The sequence below is a fragment of the Phacochoerus africanus genome, chromosome 8 (genome assembly GCF_016906955.1).
Source record: "Phacochoerus africanus isolate WHEZ1 chromosome 8, ROS_Pafr_v1, whole genome shotgun sequence".
Classification (NCBI taxonomy): Eukaryota; Metazoa; Chordata; class Mammalia; order Artiodactyla; family Suidae; genus Phacochoerus; species Phacochoerus africanus.
The window spans coordinates 56,781,121-56,800,298 of NC_062551.1; the positions used below are offsets into that span (position 1 = coordinate 56,781,121).

The window sequence follows — 19,178 nt, forward strand, 5'->3', positions numbered from 1 at the left end:
TGGTCCTTTGGTTAATAACCCAGGAACATTTTGGAGTTCCCGTCGTGGCTCAGTAGTTAACGAATCCGACTAGGAATCATGAGGTTGAGGGTTCAGTCCCTGGCCTGGCTCAGCCGGTTAAGGATCCGGCGTTGCCATGAGCTGTGGTGTAGGTCGCAGATGTGGCTCATATCTGGCGTTGCTGTGGCTCTGGCTTAGGCCAGAGGCTACAGCTCCAGTTAGACCCCCTGGCCTGGGAACCTCCCATATGCCATGTGTGGCCCTGGAAAAAGACGAAAAGACCAAAGAAAAAAAAAATCCAGGAATATTTCCTACATCAGAATTGATCTAAGCAGCTTTATGAAATAAGAACAGGACTAGTCTCTGTATTACAAATACAAAACTCTTCCTGGCTGGAATGGCCTGTTTCCTCCTTGAACAGTACCTGGGAGTCTGAAATGGGAAAACCAAGGCAGTGATCATTTAGGTCACTAACCATTGTCTTAAAAAGAGAAATAATTTCTCTTATTGTTACAAATTGTATTATTCCTTCTTTTGTCCAACATGTTTAATTATTTGCCTTTTAAAAACCAACTTTTGGAGTTCCCTCCATGGCACAGCAGAAACAAATCCAACTAGGACCTATGAGGTTGCGGGTTCAATCCCTGGCCTCGCTCAGTGGGTTAAGGATCTGCTGTTGCCCTGAGCTGTGTTGTAGGTCAAACACGTGGCTTGGATCCTGTGTTGCTGTGGCTGTGGTGCAAGCCAGCACTGTAGCAACAATTCGACCCCTAGCCTGGGAACCTCCATATGCCAGGGGTGTGGCCCTAAAAAGACAATTTTTTTTTTAATAAAATAAAAACAAAAACCAATTCTTTACACAGTGACGTAAAAGTTGTACATAATGGAGTTCCTGTCGTGGCTCAGTGGTTAATGAATCCGACTAGGAACCATGAGGTTGCGGGTTCGATCCCTAGCCTTGCTCAGTGGGTTAAGAATCCGACGTTGCCATGAGCTGTGGTGTAGGTTGCAGACACAGCTTGGATCCCAAGCTGCTGTGGCTGTGGTGTAGGCCGGCGGCTACAGCTCTGATTAGACCCCTAGCCTGGGAACCTCCATATGCTGCAAGTGTGGCCCTAGAAAAGGCAAAAAGACAAAAAAAAAAAAAGCTGTACAAAGAACTCATACAATAATATACATCACCATATAAGTTTAAGGTGTAGAGCATCACAAACTGATGTATGTGTACTGTGAAACCATTATCACAATAAGTTAGCATCCATAATTTCACATAGATAAAATGGGGAGTTCCCATTGTGGCTCAGTAGTAACAAGCCGGAATAGTATCCATGAGGATGTGGGTTTGATCCCTGTCCTGGCTCAGCGGGTTAAGGATGTGGCACTGCCGTGAGCTGAGGTGTAGGTTGCAGTCACTGCTCAGATCCCACATTGCTGTGGCTGTGGTGTAGGCCGGCAGCTGCAGCTTGGATTCAACTCCTAGCCTGGGAACTTGCATATGCTGAAGGTGTGGCCCTAAAAAGCAACAACAAAAAAAGGTGCAAATATGAGGTGTACAAAGTGATCCTTTGACAGATGTATACCCTGTGACTATCACAATCAAGTAATTCACGCTTTTGTGAACTAACAATTACCATTTTGTGACTGTGTACTGAAAATATTTGTTTCTCTGAGCAAATTTCAGAGCAAATAGAAACACAGCATCCTGTATGCCCAGAACTTGCTCATTTTACAACTCAGAGTTTGTATCCTTCGACCAGCAGCATCTCATTTCCCCCACCACCCAGCTCCCAGGAATAACCTTTATACTCTAGGGCTACATGAATTTGATAATTCTAATTTCCCCATAGAATAACAGTTTATTGGAGTTCCCGTCACGGCGCAATGGAAACAGATCTGACTAGGAACCATGAGGTTGTGGATTCGATCCCTGGCCTCACTCAGTGGGTTGAGGATCTACCATTGCCTTGAGCTATGGACTAGGTCGAAGAAGAGGCTCAGATCTGGTGTTGCTGTGGCTGTGGTGTAGGCCGTCGGGTACAGCCCCGATTCAACCCCTAGCCTGGGAACCTCCATATGCTGCTGGTGCAGCCCTAAAAAGACCAAAAAAACCCCAAACCAAACCAAACCAAAACAGCAACAACAACAAAAAAACAATGGCATGTGAATTCAGTCATGAAGTCTCAAAGGGAGAGGGTCCCCACGTGTCAGTGTCTCCTGTTCTTCCCCCTCAAACTTACTTGGAGGATAGCCTAGCTCTTTGAGGGGGGCCTCCTTCATGCCCCCTTACTTCCTGGACACACTTAGCACAGTGAAATCATCATCCTTGACTCTGAGCAGATGAACAGCTGGAAGGCAAAGCTCCCGTCCAAGGAGGTAACTGGTCCCTGGATGTGCACAGCCCGTGTTGCTGTGCCGAAGGTGGGCCCTAAAGACGCTAAAAAGGCACTATGTAGTGACAGAGTCAGTCATTTCTTGTCCCAGGTGTCCTCTCCCCTGACTTTTTTTTTTTTGTCTTTTTTTTGCCATTTCTTGGGCTGCTCCTGCAGCATATGGAGGTTCCCAGGCTAGGGGTCTAATCGGAGCTGTAGCCACCAGCCTACACCACAGCCACAGCAACGCGGATCCCAGCCAAGTCTGCAAACTACACCACAGCTCACGGCAACGCCAGATCCTTAATCCTCTGAGCAAGGCCAGGGACCGAACCCGCAATCTCATGGTTCCTAGTCGGATTCGTTAACCACTGTGCCACGATGGGAACTCCTCCCCTGACTTTTATTCCGGGGCAGGAAGACAGAAGGGGGATGTCCCACATCTGACTGAATCAAGTCACGTCCCCGTGGTCAATAGGGTTTGCAAATAATTACAAAATGCACACACCTTACAGGCAGTTCTGAAGTTCTTATCCTCAACTGTATAATTAAAAAATTTTTTACATGTACACAACTTCGTCATCCTTATCGAAATAAGCCACCCCCCCCAATTTGCATCGTCTCCTCGTTTCCTGCGCGCTACTTAGTACCTGTTTCCATTTTGTTCTGTGCGGCTCCCTATTTTATTTCTGCCTTTTTCTTTCTACTTTACTCTTTCTGCCCTCCACTCTACATCACCTGACCATGCTGCAACTTGTTCCCCTCCCCCTTATGATTCATTCCTGCCAATCTTTTTTTTTTTTTTGCTTTTTTAGGGCCGCACTCGTGGCACATGGAGGGTCCCAGGCTAGGGGTCTAATCCGAGCTGCAGCTGCTGGCCTGCACCACAGCCGCAGCAACGTGGGATCCGAGCCTCGCCTGCGACCTACACCACAGCTCAGGCAAGGCTGGATCCTTAACCCACGGAGCAGGACTAGGGGTGGAACCGGCATACTCCTGGATACTAGTTGGGTTCCTTACCGCTGAGCCACGACAGGAACTCCCGGCTTTTAAATCACTCCGGCATTTTATTCACCTGCTACCTTCAAGGCTTCGTCTCTTTGCATTTCACTGTCTCTTTGCAAGCCCCTCAGCCATGCTCTGTGTTCTCATAGGTTCTACCTCGTTCTTTTCTCCTTAGCTTTCTACGTTTCTCTCAGTCTCTCTGTCTCTGTTTCTCCTGATTCCTCATCCTTTTCTCCTTCTGAGTTTTTCTTTGACTCTGCGTCGCTCTTTGCTTCACCAGATACCTCCGCGCCCAAGTATTTACAGGGATGGCCACTGAATCAAATGCCTGCCTACGAGAAGCGACTATTTTGAGCGGGGTGGCATTTCAGACAGATTAAGATCGGGGGTCCCAAGGCTGGTCAAGGTCACCTCCCCCTCCGCGGGGTGCGGGGAAGGGCTGACAGCGCACGGGAGGCCTGCGGGGCAGAAGGACCGGCCGGAGGAGCCGCGAGGACCGAGGGGCTGCAGGGAGGGTGTCTCCGGAGAGGGCGGGCTCCCGAATCCCAGGACCGGGGCGAGGACGCGGCCTCTCCGGGAGCCGGGCGGCCGGAGCTGCGCCCACGGGCGGGGGATGCAGGTGGGGGCGCGGGTCCTCCTGGGGAAGAGCGCTTTACAAGGGTGGGGTCATCAAGGGGTTTTATGAAGGAAAACGACATGAAAGGTTGTGTCTACGAAGGCAGAAAGCCAAGGGCGGGGAAGAGCCTCCGGAAAATTAAAAAGGAAAAGATACCAGACCTATAACGGAGCCGTCTGGATTTACTCCTGGCGGAGGCGGGTGCTGGGATTTTAAGTCCCTAAGAACCTCCCGCATCCCGAGCACGGGCAGGCGGGGCGGATTAGGGTACCGAGCAGCACAGACGGCAGCTAGAAAGACACTCACGCTCTGCAGCAGGACTTCAGCTCCGCGCCCTCCTCTTCGAGGCACGGACACTACGGTTCCCGAGGTCGCGGCGGGGCGGAGAGGGAACCCAGGTTTGAGCTCTGAGCTCCCCCCGGAGGGAGGAGCCTGAGCAGGGAGGGACAGGTGCTTGCCCTTGACCACAGTCTGTAAAGATTTTAAGGTAAAAGCTTCGGGCTGTGTGATGCAGTTAAGTAGGAAACCAAGATGTTGCCTCTTAAGATGAAAAGGGTTTAAATAAAAGGCTATTTTTGGAACTCCCCCCTTGGTGCAGCGAATTAAGATGCTCAGGTTGCAGCCCATGCCTTGCCAAGTGGGTTAAAAGATAAAGTGTTGCTGCAGCTGCGGCTTGGATTCAACCCCAAGCCGGGATTGAACTTCCATATGCCCCCTGGGGGTCCATTAAAAACAAACAAAAAAGAGGAGTTCCCCTAGTGGCTCAGAGGTTAACCCCACTAGGATCCATGAGGATGTAGGTTCGATCCCTGGCCTAGCTCTGTGGGTTAAGGATGGGTCCTTGCCGTGAGCTGTGGTGTAGGTCACAGACGCAGCTCAGATCCCCCGTTGCTGTGGCTGTGGTGTGGGCAGGCAGCTGCAGCTCGGATTAGACTCCTAGCCTGGGAACTTCCATATGCCATGGGTGCAGCCCTAAAAGGACAAAAGAAAAAAAGAAAGTATCTTCAGTAAGTGGTGCTGGGATACTGGACAGCTACATGTAAATGCATGAAATTAGAACGTACTTAGTTTTCCTGTGACACAGCAGGTTACAGATCTAGTGTTGTCACTAGTGGCTCATGTCACTGTTGTGGCACAGTTTGATTCCTGGCCCAGAAACTTCCACATACAGTGGGGGCAACCCCCCCCCAAAAAAAGAGAGAGAGAACATTCTCTAACACCACAGACAGGGGGGAAAAAAACCCTCGAAATGGACTGAAAGCCTAAAAATAAAACTCCTAGAGGAAAACAGGCAGAACACATTCACATAAATTGCATCAATAATTTTTGGATCTGGCTCTTAGAGTAATGTAAACAAAAGCAAAACTAAACCCATGGGGACCTAATGAAACTTAAAACGTTTTGCAAAGCAAAGGAAATCAAACCATAAGCAAAGTTAAGAGATAACCTATGGAATGGGAGAAAATATTGGCGAACAATCCCACCAACAATGGATTAATTTCCAAAATATGCAACAGCTTATACAGCTCAATATCAAAAAAATCAAACGACCCAATCAACCAGCTAGGATGCTGCCTGATTCATGAACCACTCAATGAAGCCAATTTGATTTTTAAATTTACTCGGTTCAATTTTCGTACACTCATGGAATTCAGAGTCTGAAATGCACTGTTATGCTATTTTTATTATAGCATCTGAAGATTCTAGAACACAGTGCGGAGACAATAACTCAAGTACAAATTATAAGTATATAAACTACAAATTATATGTTGCTTGATTTCATATTGGAAAGAAACTTAGAGATTCTTTCTGTCATAAGGTACCTAGATGGAGTAACACTGTGTTGGCAGAAGGAACATAATGCATCCAGGGTTATGAAAAATTTGATTAAATTTCATTAGTTAGGAGACTAATGACACACTTTAAATGTACATTTTACATTTGTGTGGTTTCTCTCCAGGATAAATATTCTGATACCAGAGTTCCCATCGTAGCTCAGGGGAAACGTATCTGACTAGTATATATGAGGATGCAGCTTCGAAGCCAGGCCTTGCTCAGTGGGTTAAGGATCTGGCATTGACGTGAGCTGTGGTGTAGGTCACAGGCTCAGCTTGGATTCCACATGGCTGTGGCTGTGGCTGTGGCATAGACTGGCACCTATATCTCCGATACAACCCCTAGCCTGGGAACTTCCATATGCTGTGGGTGCGGCCCTAAAAAGACAAAAAACAAACAACCAAACAAAAATCTGATACTTAGGGACAAGTGGCCAAGGATCTAAATTTTGACATATTCATTGCATTTTAAAGAATGAAGTATTTAGTAAATCCTGAGTATAAGGCGCAACCTAAATAGAAGCTTTGCAAAATTCAGTACATTTGTAATGTTCTGTCCAGGGCAGGCTCCCTGATTACTGGTGTGAGGTGAGCCATGAGAATAGGTTTTGTGCACTCATGACACTGGTGAGGACTCTTTCTAGAACAAATTCATTTTCTAAAGGCTTTGTCACAGTAAAACACATTTACCTGGTTTCTAATCAGTATGAATATTCTCACAAAGCCCAAGATGTGAACCCCTATTAAAAGTGTTCTTACCTTCACTATATTTTTATGGGCTCTCACCCGTATGGATCATCCGATGGCAAGTTAGGCTTAAAGGCACATTGGGAAACTTGCCACTGGGCGCATGCGCAGTGTCGGTAGCATGGGGCCTTGATGCCTTTTCCGGTTCCCACCCGGGAGTGACAAAATCTGGCTGGTGTGGGAGCTGAGTTCTAGGACCCACAGCCGACCCCTTACAAGTGAGCTGGGCAGGGGTGGACGGAGGGATGGAGGAAGCTGCCCCCCGCAAATAACTGGGACCCCGGGAGTCCTGCTTCAGCCCCTCACCCACCTGCAGTCCCCCCTGAGAGGAATCTTAGCTCTCAGGGACCTGAGCAGTCAACTTGTCCCCAAAGACTTGAAGGATGACGCCCAACAGCTGGCACATCACCTACTAAGGCTTCTCAAAGCTTGGGATTTCCGAGGGACACTTGCTTATGAAATGAAACGCGTTTGGAGTTGCAAGCTCCCTACAGTTGGCTGTGGCAGAGGGCTGGGGGAACACAAGGAAATGGGCAGTTTGGCTTCCTGTGCGTGAAACGTCCTCCACTCACTTAGTGTGGGACCAGCCCATAGCACTCTCTGTTCAGTCTTCTCCCAGTTTGGCCCTTCTGTATATAAGTCTTCCCAAATGCTGCAGTGGCTGCTCCTGGGTTCTATGCCATCATCAAGTTTTATTCAGCAAGGGATGCCCACAGAACCCAGAAGGCATGCGACCAGAACAGCCTCTTCAGAAATCTCCAGTGAAGCTGGGTCTAAGTGTGGAATTCCTTGCTCCACTGGGATGAAGTGCTGACTTCATCCAGGAAGTTCAGGAGTTCCCCTCGTGGCTCAGTGGTTAACGAATCCGACTAGGAACCGTGAGGTTGTGGGTTCAGTCCCTGGCCTTGCTCAGTGGGTTAAAGATCCAGCGTTGCTGTGACCTGTGGTGTAGGTTGCAGACACAGCTCAGATCTGGCGTTGCTGTGGCTCTGGCGTAAGTCGGTGGCTACAGCTCCGATTACACCCCTAGCCTGGGAACCTCCATATGCAGCAGGAGCGGCCCAAGAAATGGCAAAAAAGACAAAAAATTAATTAATAAAAAAATTTTTAAAATAAAATAAAAATAATAGGTCAGCATTTGTACAGCACTCTGGTTTACAGAATGCTTTCGGGTGCATTGCTCCACTGATTCCCTAGGCTCCCCATTTCTTTTTTCAGATGGAGAAACTTGAACCCATTATGACTAAGTGACTTAGGGTTCATGACAATAAATGTGGAAGCTAGAGGTCAAACCCAAACTTGCTGCTGTTAAACCCCATGTGATTTTTAATCTGCCCCTTAATTTAAGACATCCTCACATGAAAAAAAGAAAAATCTGCCACTCATTACATTCATTTTTCTTCCTTCCCTCCTTCTTTCTTTTCTTTCTTTCTCTTTCCTCCTCTTCCCCTTCCTTTCTTTCTTCTTTCTGCCTAGGGGCTGAATCAGACCTGTAGCTGCCAGCCTACACCACAGCCACAGCAATGCTGAATCTGAGCTGCGTCTGATGCTTAACCCACTGAGCAAGGCCAGAGATCAAATCTGCGTCCTCAAGGATACTAGTCAGGCTCGTTAACCACTGAGCCATGATGGGAACTCCACCACTCATTACATTTCTAAGGGTTCTTTCTCTCTAGTAGGAATTTTTGGTAGCTCATAAGGTATGAATTTTGACTAAACAGTATGATATAATCATTACATTGGGAATATTCCTCTCCATATAAATTATTAGATGAATTAAATGAGGCTTGCCTGCACAAAAAGCTCTGCCACACTCATGATATTTTAGTTTTTCTTGAACTTTGAGATCGGAAACCCTTCCCACATATATATCACACTTAAATGGTTTTTTTCACGTATGGGTTCTCTGATGTTTAATAAGGGTTGAGAGCTGAGAGAAGGCTTTTCCACACTCGAAACATGTGAAAGGTCTCACTGGTGACTTGTAAGGTGTGAATTTCGACTGAAGACCTTGCCACACTCATTACATGTGTAAGGTTTCTCTCCAGTATGAACTGTCCAGTGAAGCTAAAGATGTGCTTTTTGACTAAAAACCTTTCCACACTCATTACATGTGTAAGGTTTCTCTCTGGTATGAACTCTCTGATGCTTTGCAAGGGTAGCCTTTTCACGGAAGACTTTGCCACACTCATTACATGTGTAAGGTTTCTCTCCAGTATGAATCCTCTGATGAGCTGAACGGTGTGAACAGTAACAAACAATTTGCCGCACTCATCACATTTATAAGGTTTCTCTCCAGTGTGAACTCTCTGATGATCTGCAAGGTTTGATTTTCGACTAAAGACACTGCCACAGACATCACAGGTATATAATTTTCTACCTGTAGGAACTATCTGATGTCTAGAGAGGTTTGAGTAGCGATTAAAGCTTTTGCCACACTCATCACAGTTGAAAGGTCTCTGTCCAGTGTGAATTCTCTGATGATGTGCAAGGGTTGTCTTTTGACTAAAGACCTTGCCACACCCCTGGCATTGGAAAGGTTCCTCTCCAGTGTGGCTTCTCTTGTGAACAGCAAGGTGCGAGTTTGTGCTAAAGACCTTGATGCACATGTCACACTTAGGTATTATCGCTTCAGTATGGCTTACGTGAGGATTCCTAAGAACTGAACCATGACGAAAGGCTTTCCCACACTCAGAACATTCATAAGCCCTTTCCCTGTGTGCTTCCTGGTCTTGGGTCAGGTCGGAGGGACGCAGACTATCATCCTCCTATGTATCAGGAATGTGGATTTGGGCAAGAGGGAGAACTCTTTGAAGGGGTGAAAATGAGAAACTACAGTTTCATTACAGCCATAAACTACCCCATCAGTTTGAAATATCTGCAAGTTATCCTCAAAGTTTAATCCAAGCCTACTGCTAACAGACTCGATTCCTGCATCCTTTAAACCATGTCGATCGCTTCCATCAGTGAGATTTCTGCCGTGGATCACAGGCATTCCTTTGTCATCTCTTTCATCCTTTCTCCACTGATGCTCAAAGGCAAACATATTTTCCCGGATTTCACTGAGATAAACATGTTTGACTTCATAGACGTCAGGCCTTCCCCACATCACTGTCTGCAATACTTCCCCTGTATCATTGTTCGCTTTTGCTTAATCACACGTACAGGAAAGACATCTACAAAATACAAAGAAGCATAGGTAGTCTGTTCACTAAAATTCATAAATAAATGTTTCAAGTTGAATATATAATACTGCACTGAATGTAATACTTATCCCAAACACAGTCATGAAACTTCCTACAAGCAGCTCATAAAAAAAAAATACAAACACCACATGCAGCTTTATGCTAAAAAAAAAAATCCCAATCAAAATATGAACAGAAGTTCTAAATAGACATTGCTCAAAAGAATACAGTACAGATGGCCAAAAATCATATGAAGTGATGCTCAGCAACACTCATTATTAGAGAAATGCACATCAAAACTACAATGAGGTACCACCTCATACCAGTCAGATTGGCCATCATCAAAAAGACTAAAAACGGAGCTCCCATTATGGCTCAGTGGGTTACGAACCCAAACAGTATCCATGAGGACACAGGTTCAATCCCTGGCCTCGCTCAGTGGCTTAAGGATTCAGCATTGCTGTGAGCTGGGGTACAGGTCACAGACGCAGCTCGGATTCTGCGTGGCTGTGGCTGTGGCTGTGGCACAGGCTGGCAGCTGCAGCTCCCATTTGACCCCTAGTCTGGGAACTTCCATATGCCACAGGTGCAGCTCTAAAAAGTGGAAAAAAAAAAAAAAGTCTAAAAACAACACATGCTGTAGAGGGAGCAGAGAAAAAGGAAAGGAACCCCCTTTCACTGTTGGTGAGAACAGAAACTGGTATAACCACTATGGAAAAACAGTATGGAGGTTCCTCAAAAAACTAAAAACAACTCATATGATCCAGCAACGGCACTCCTGGGCACATATCTGGACAAAACCATAGTTTGGAAAGATACATGCACCCCAATGTTCATGGCAGCCCTGTTTACAATAGCCGAGACATGGAAGCAGCCTGACTGCCCATTGATAGAGGAATGGATAAAGAAGTTGTGGTACATACCTAATAAAAAAATTAAAAATATATATAAAACAAAACAAAACAAAAAAGGAGTTCCCGTCGTGGTGCAGCAGAAATGAATCTGACTAGGAACCATGAGGGTGCAGGTTCGATCCCTGGCCTCACTCAGTGGGTGAAGGATCTGGTGTTGCCGTGAGCTGTGGTGTAAGTCGCAGATGTGGCTCGGATCTGGCGTTGCTGTGGCTGTGGTGTAGGCCGATGGCTACAGCTCTAATTAGACCTCTAGCCTGGGAACCTCCGTGTGCCCAGGGTGTGGCCCTAAAAAGACAAAAGACAAAAAAAAAAATTAGCTGTGGACGTAGAAAATACAGAGGCACATACAGAGATAGAACATACGGCATGAACCACAGTTTCATCAACAGCCTCACAGATACGAGGATGTAAATCTGGACAGCACTGTTCTCAGGAGAAATCCCCACACCATCGACTGAGGCTCAAAGGTGACAGACTTTCCTGTGAACCACACTGTCACAGTTCCCTTGAGACAGGCTCTTATGACATTGCTCAAAGCCAGAAAGAGAAACTGGAAGGACTTATAGGTCAAGGTCTTGTGATGCTTTCTGTCCTGTATCCTAGAATACACTGGTCATTCTATGAACTGGCTTCAAAGGGTGATTTTTGTCTATAGTAGGAAAATATTACCACATATGAAGGAAGTTACTCTCCTTCAAAAATTTTCTGTTACGGAGTTCCCTGGTGGTGCAGTGGGTTAAGGATCTGGCCTTGCCACTGCTGTGGCATAAGTTCAATCCCTGGGATCTTTTGCCGGCCACAGGCACAGACAAAAAATAAAAATAATAAAATAAGGGTCGGTTTATATGCATGATACTGCATCAGAGCTGAGTCAACAGGGCTATCAGAGCACTCAACCAAATCAGGGCCTCTAAAGAGGCAACACACCAGCAAATGTACCACATGCAAGGGCAGATCCCGACTCCCAGAGGGAAGTGATGCTCCCCCAGGGAGAGCAGGTTCCTGCAGGTCTCCAGCATCACGTCCCTGTACAAGGCCCTCTGGGCAGGGTCCAGGCCGGCCCACTCCTCCAGAGAGAACTCGATGGCCACGTCCTCCAAGGTCAATGGTCCCTGAAAGGAAGACCCATTACCCCAAGAGCCCATGCAGAGAGTTCTCACCTTCATTCAAAAGGAAAAGAGAAGGGGAAAGGATCAATTCAGTTGAAGTACGTATTCTGAGAGTCCTGTGTTGAGGTATTTGGAACATCCTGTGTGTCCCTTAATTTCAACTCTTATGCTGTCTCACAAGAGATTAGGATATCCTCCAATAAGTATGGATTTTTCATCTTTATGGAGAATCCATAAAACACATGATAAAAAAAATGCAACGAAGAGTTGTCGATGTGGGAGCTCCCGCTGTGGCGCAATGGGGTCAGTGGTGTCTTGGGCGCCTCTGGGACAGGGGTTCGGTCCCCGGCCCTACACAGTGGGTTAGGGATCTGGCGTCACCGCAGCTGTGGCTTAGGTCACCCCTGTGGCTCCTATCTGATCCATGGTCCAGGAGTTCCATATGCTGTGGGGTAGCCAAAAATGAGAAGAAAAACAAAAACAAAAAGAGTTGTCTATGTGGAAGGGTCAGATACTATGTCCTACACACTGAGTGACACTCATTTTCCAAGATGAGTCACACTATATGCAGTGGCTGCAGTGATGACGAAGCCCAGAACGGCTTTCAAGAAAAGCCAAAATCTTCAAATGTGATAATGACAGCAACGGCAACGACTTAAAGTGTCTGAACACTTCCTATAGTCTAAACTGTACTTAAGATAAGTCCTTTGAGAGCATGAATTTGTTATCAATGTTACAGTTCACTAAAGAAAGATCTGTGTCCATCTTATAGAGCTCAAACTTGTGTCAGAGACGCTCGGAGAAACACCAAGTCAAGACAGTAAGAAATCAGGAAAAAAAAAAGGAGTTTCCACTGTGGCGCAATGGGATTGGCGCTGTCTCTGCAGCGCCAGGACCCAGGTTCGATCTCTGGCCCAGCGCAGTGGGTGGAAGGATCTGGCTGTTGCTGCCGCTGTGGCACAGGTCACAACTACGGCTTGGATCTGATCCCTGGCCACGGACGTCCATATGCCACAGGGTAGCCGAAAAACGAAAAAAGAGAAATGACAGAAGCAGCACTGGAACTCATGGGGTTGGGCTCTGGAACTGAAGCCTGAAATCAAAGTTACATAAAGGAGGGTTGAAAGCACACTGGCAGAGGGATCCCCAAGAAAATGAGAAAGACATGCAAGGTGAACGACATGGAACAGCACGAAAGGCCATTATAGACGTGGCCACACACACATGCTCATAAAATGCCAGTAATCTTCCTACTATTTAAACCGTTAATACGATAATGCAGAAAACATTCAAGGCCATGGTATATACTGAGGATAGAATTTCAACGGCAAAAACATATGTAGTTTTGAAATCATGATGTCTTTTATCTAAACCACGGACATCCATGCACTGAACACATGTCAACACAAAATTAACTGGCATGAGAAGACTTATCTCTTTGACATATTTTCAGACAATTTGTTTTTTCTTTTTTGGCCGCCTTGTGGCACATGGAGTTTCTGGGCCAGGGCTCAGATCCGAGTTGCAGCGGCAGCTGTGGCAATGCCAGATCCTTCATCTGCATGCTGGGCTGGGTTTTGAACTTGCAATCTCAGCACTCCAGAGATGCCACCAGGGCACCACAGCAGGAACTCCTCAATTTTTTAAATCATTGTTTTTTCCTTGTTTTCCACTAATGAAACATTGATACAAAGTTAGAAAAGTTACTAGTGTTACACACTATTTTCACAGATTAAGAAAAAAATAATTATCACAATGGTAAGATAAGGAGTTTCCACTGTGGAATGGTAAGTCTTGGAGAATTAAAAATCATGACAAAAAAATACGTAAAAAAATACATTGTTGGGGAGCTCCCATTGTGGCACAGTGGAAACGAATTAGACTAGGAACCATGAGGTTGCAGGTTCGATCCCTGGCCTGGCTCAGTGGGTTAAGGATCTGGTGTTGCCACAAGCTGTGGTGTAGTTTGAGGATGGGGCTCAGACCTGGTGTTGCTGTTTCTGGTGTAGGCTGGCAGCTGCAGCTCCGATTCGACACCTAGCCCAAGAATTGCCATATGCCGTGGGTGCCAAGGTCCTACTGTAGAGACCAATGAACTATATCCAGTCTCCTGGGATAGACTGTGACAGAAAATAATATTAAAAACAAGAATGCAGGGAGTTCCCTTCATGGCTCAGCAGTTAACCAAACTGACTTGGATCCAGAAGGATGCAGGTTTGATCCCTGGCCTTGCTCAGTGCATTAAGGATCTGGCATTGCCATGAGCTGTGGTGTAGGTCACAGACACAGCTCAGATCCTGCATCACTGTGGCTGTGGTGTAGGCAGGCAGCTATAGCTGAGTCACCCCCCAGCTTGGGAACTTCCATGTATCATGGATGCAGCTCTAAAAAGTGAAAAAAGAAAAAAGAAAGATTCAACCATAAACAAAGTAGAAATCAGAAAAATACAAGAACAAACAGGAGTTCCCATTGTGGCACAGCAGAAAAGAATCTGACTAAGAACCATGAGGTTGCAGGTTTGATCCCTGGCCTTGCTTAGTGGGTTAAGGGTCCCGCATTGCCGTGAGCTGTGGTGTAGGTCCCAGATGTGGCTCGGATCTGGTGTTGCCGTGGCTGTGGTGTAGGCTGTCAGTTGAAGATCCAGTTGGACCCCTAGCCTGGGAACCTCTACATGACGTGAGTGCGACACTAAAAAGCATCAAAAAAAAAAAAAAAGAAAAAAAAAAAAGAAGGAAAAACAAACCAAGAGTTGGTGTTTTGAAGAAATTCAATGGAGGAGTTCCCGTCATGGCGCAGTGGTTAACGAATCCAACTAGGAACCATGAGGTTTCGGGTTCGGTCCCTGCCCTTGCTCAGTGGGTTAAGGATCCGGCGTTGCCATGAGCTGTGGTGTAGGTTGCAGATGCGGCTCGGATCCCACATTGCTGTGGCTGTGGCGTAGGCTGGTGGCTACAGCTCCGGTTCGACCCCTAGCCTGGGAATCTCCATATGCCGTGGGAGCGGCCCAAAGAAATAGCAAAAAGACAAAAAAAAAAAAAAAAAAAAAAAAATTCAATGGAAAAACCCTTACCTAGACTAAAGAAAAAAGGTTAAAATAAAAAGAGATATGAAACAGGAAAGATTGCAAGTGATGTCAAAGATGGGATTATCAGTGATTACTACAAATAATAATGCCTACCAATTACAAAATCTAGAATATACCAGGTAAGGCTGTAGAAACATACAACCTACTAAGCCTTAAAGAAATAAAAAGTCTGAACTGAATTATAACTCGAGAAATTCAAGGAGTAATCAAAACCCTCAAAGAAAAATCTAGGACCAGACGGCTTCACTGAAGAATTCTACCAAACATTTACAAAAGAAGTACATCTAATCCTGCTAAAATTCTTACAAAGAGTCAAAGATGGAACAGAGGCAAACTCCTTCTATGGAGCCGTCGTGATTCTGAGAAAGACCCAAAGAAAGACACAACAAGCAAGGAAAATTAGAAACCAAGGCCCCTGATGAAGATTGATGCAAAATCCTTAATGAAATACTAGCAAACTGGAGTACTGTAGTGCAGCAGGTTAAGGCATTGTCACTGCAGAGGCTTGGTCACGGCTATGGCATGAGTTTGATGCCTAGCCTGGGAACTTCTACATGCTGCAAGTGTGGCTCCCCCCCCCCAAATTCCTAGGAAACCAACTTCAACACCACATTAAAAAGATTTGAAACCAAGAAGAAAACAAAAAGACAACTTTCAGAATGAGAGAAAATAGTTCCAAATGATGCAACCAAGGGCTTAATCTCTAGAATATATAAACTACTTAGACAACCCAACAGCAAAAAAGCCAATCAATCAATGGAAAAATGGGCAAAAGACCTGAATAGACTGTTCTCCAAGGAAGATATACAGATGGCCGGCAAACACATGAAAAAATGCTCAACATCGCTGATTATAAGAGAAATGCAAATCAAAACTACTATGAGATACCACCTCACACCAGTCAGAATGGCCATCATTAAGAAGTCCACAAATAACAAGTGCTGGAGGGGGTGTGGAGAAAAGGGAACCCTCTTGCACTTCTGGTGGGAATGTCAACTGGTACAGCCACTATGGAGAACAGTTTGGAGATACCTTAGAAATCTATACATAGAACTTCCATATGACCCCGCAATCCCACCCATGGGCATCTATCCAGACAAAACTCTACTTAAAAGAGACACATGCACCCGCATGTTCATTGCAGCACTATTCACAAGAGCCAGGACATGGAAACAACTCAAATGTCCATCAACAGATGATTGGATTCAGAAGATGTGGTATATATACACAATGGAATACTACTCAGCCATAAAAAAGAATGACATAATGCCATTTGCAGCAACATGGATGGAACTAGAGACTGTCCTACTAAGTGAAATGAGTCAGAAAGACAAAGTCAGATACCACATGACATCACTTATAACTGGAATCTAATATCCAGCACAAATGAACATCTCCTCAGAAAAGAAAATCATGGACTTGGAGAAAAGACTTGTGGCTGCCTGATGGGAGGGGGAGGGAGTGGGAGGGATCGGGAGCTTGGGCTTATCAGACACAACTTAGAATAGATTTACGAGGAGATCCAGCTGAGTAGCATTGAGAACTTTGTCTAGATACTCATGTTGCAACAGAAGAAAGGGTGGGGGAAAAAATGTAATTGTAATGTATACATGTAAGGATAATTTGATCCCCTTGCTGTACAGTGGGAAAATAAAAAATAATAATAAAATAAAAAAAAATAAAAAGATTTGAATTCGTGGCCAAGTGGTTTTTATTCATATACAGGGTAAGGAGGACTTAACATTCAACAGTCAATTAATGTGATATCCCACATTTCACAGAACAAAGGGAAAAAACACACATTATCATCTCAATTGATACAAAAAAAAAAGCATTCGATAAAACTCAACAAGCTTTCAAGACACAAACACAGGAGTTCCGTCGTGGCGCAGTGGTTAACGAATCCGACTAGGAACTGTGAGGTTTCGGGTTCGATCCCTGGCCTTGCTCCATGAGTTAAGGATCTGGCGTTGCTGTGTAGGTTGCAGACGGGGGCTCTGGATCCCATGTTGCTGTGGCTGTGGTGTAGGCTGGCGGCTACAGCTCTGATTAGACCCCTAGCCAGGGAACCCCCATATGCTGTGGGAGCAGCCCTAGAAAAGACAAAAAAAAAGACAAAAAGACAAAAAAAAGACATAAACACAAACTAGAAACAATAAATTATCACAACATAATAAATGGCATATACAAAAGAGAACAGCTAAGATCATACTCAAAGGTGAAAGACTGAAAGCTTTTCCTCTCAGATCTGGAAGGAGGGAAGAAGACATATGCTCTGATCTACTGCTCAACAAAGTACTGACAGTTTTAGCCAGAGCAATTAAGTAGGAAAAAGAAAACAAAATTTCCCCAAATGAAAAAGAAGTAAAATTACCTTCTTTCCAAGATGATAAGATTGTATACATAAAAACTGTAAAAATTCCATCAGAAAACTGTTCCATCAAATAACACTTTAGAAAAGGCTAAAAAGTCAGCTGCATGTCTATACACAAGGAACAATGCCAAAAGAAAATCAGAAAGCAATTCTAGGGCGTTCCTGCCGTGGCGCAGCAGAAATGAATCCAACTAGGAACTGTGAGGTTGCAGGTTGGATCCCTGGCCTCGCTCAGTGGGTTAAAGATCTGGTGTCACCATGAGCTTTGGTGTAGGTCGTAGACACGGCTCGAATCTGGCGTTGCTGTGGCTGTGGTGTAGGCCGGCAGCTGTAGCTGTGATTCAACCCCTAGCTTGGGAACCTCCATATGCCAGGGGTGCGACCCTAAAAAGACAAAAAAAAAAAAAAAAGCCATAAAACATTATCTATCACTGATGCCTGGTCCAAACTTGCTACTCCATGCCCAACCATTAAGATTTTCAAGTGAGTGGGTCATTTAGTTTCAACTGCCTTAGAAAAAGAACAAATTGCCTAACCCAAACTGCTGCAGTGACAACACCAGTTTTTTTGGGGTTTTTTTTGTCTTTTTAGGGCCACACCCACAGCATACGGAGGTCCCCAGGCTAGGGGTCTAATCAGAGCTGTAGCCGCCAGCCTATGCCACAACCACAGTAACTCAGGATCCGAGCCACATCTTCGACCTACACCAGAGCTCACGGCAATGCTGGATCCTTAATCCACTGGGCAAGGCCAGGGATCCAACCCGAAAGCTCATGGTTCCTAGTCAGATTTGTTAACCACTGAGCCACGACAGGAACTCTGATGCCAGATTCTTAACCTGCTGCACCACAAAGGAACGTCTGCAGCTTCTTCATCCTGGTTTACAGAGAACAGGCAGTACATCCAGATGGGGCCTCTAAACCATCCCTGCTGCCCAATAGCATTGAAACCCCAAGTGAATCCATCGGTGTGAAGCCCTGCTCAGGTTGATGCCCAGTGGAGCCTCTTCACAAGCTCCAGGTCACTAAGTCAGGGGGAGATGGAATCTAAATGGAGATGACAGGCACTGCGGGTCGGGCTCTGAGTGACTGTGAACGTACAGGTGTCAGGCAGGATATTTTAGAGTCAGACAAGATAATCAAGATCAAAGAAGGGTATTTCAGGAAAGACGACTGAAGATGAAATGAAAATGTGACTTTACCTGAGGAACGGCCATTCCTGACACCTTTTCTTTCCTCTTCTTCTTTTCCTGGATTTCTTCCTCGGCCAGTGTGAGTCTTTAGAGGTCATCTTCACAGCTGCAAAGATGCTGTTTAAGGCGTGGAATCCCCATACCTCGCTCCAGTGCCACAACCACACACACAGGGGAGGCGCACCATGTGGAAGAGACAGGCCTCTGCTGCCCTCTGTCCCAGGAGGGACTCAGGACAGGAGACTCCCGCACAGAGAGCAAGGGAGTTTCCCCACACTACTTGCCTTCACACCATGCACCCCTCCTGGTGAGGCCCTCACCAAACAAACTTTAAACATTCTAAAGGAACAAATGAATACAGGACAACCTAATCCATATCTAAAGAACTCACCACTCCAGTATTCTTCCTCTGTCTGCACTACTGTGGTTCTGTATCATTATCTGTCTCCCTATTTCTCTCTCTTTTTGTTCCCTTCTACGGCTGTGCCTGCTGCCCTCGTATTTCTTCTCTCGCTCCTGTCCTGTCCCACTCTGCCAATTGTTTCTCCTCTTGGTGCTTTTCCCCCTCAAACTTTCTGACTGTCCGAACTGTCCATGTATTTCTGCCTCTTCCTTCCTCCATCTCGGCTCCCTCTCTGCGCACCAGGTTACAGCCCTTCCTGCTTTCTCTCTTCCTCTGCTCTGCTAGTCGTTAGCTGTGACGTTCCTCTCCCAGCATCTCCAGGCTCTGAAGACCATGGTTACAAC

The 19,178-nt window shown here is 45.8% G+C and overlaps 1 protein-coding gene and 1 pseudogene across 1 annotated transcript; both read right to left on the bottom strand.

Annotated features, from left to right (window-relative positions):
* Window positions 1-8,543: 8,543 nt before the first annotated feature.
* On the bottom strand, window positions 8,544-9,181 carry LOC125133249 (zinc finger protein 665-like; annotated as a pseudogene).
* A 2,350-nt stretch (window positions 9,182-11,531) lies between these two features.
* On the bottom strand, window positions 11,532-18,691 carry LOC125133250 (zinc finger protein 525-like). Its single transcript, XM_047791366.1, has 2 exons — window positions 18,441-18,691; window positions 11,532-11,783 (listed from the first exon to the last, which is right to left on the bottom strand). The coding sequence occupies exons 1-2, from the start codon at window positions 18,453-18,455 to the stop codon at window positions 11,532-11,534; spliced, it is 267 nt and encodes an 88-aa protein (XP_047647322.1). The 5' UTR covers window positions 18,456-18,691.
* Window positions 18,692-19,178: the final 487 nt, after the last annotated feature.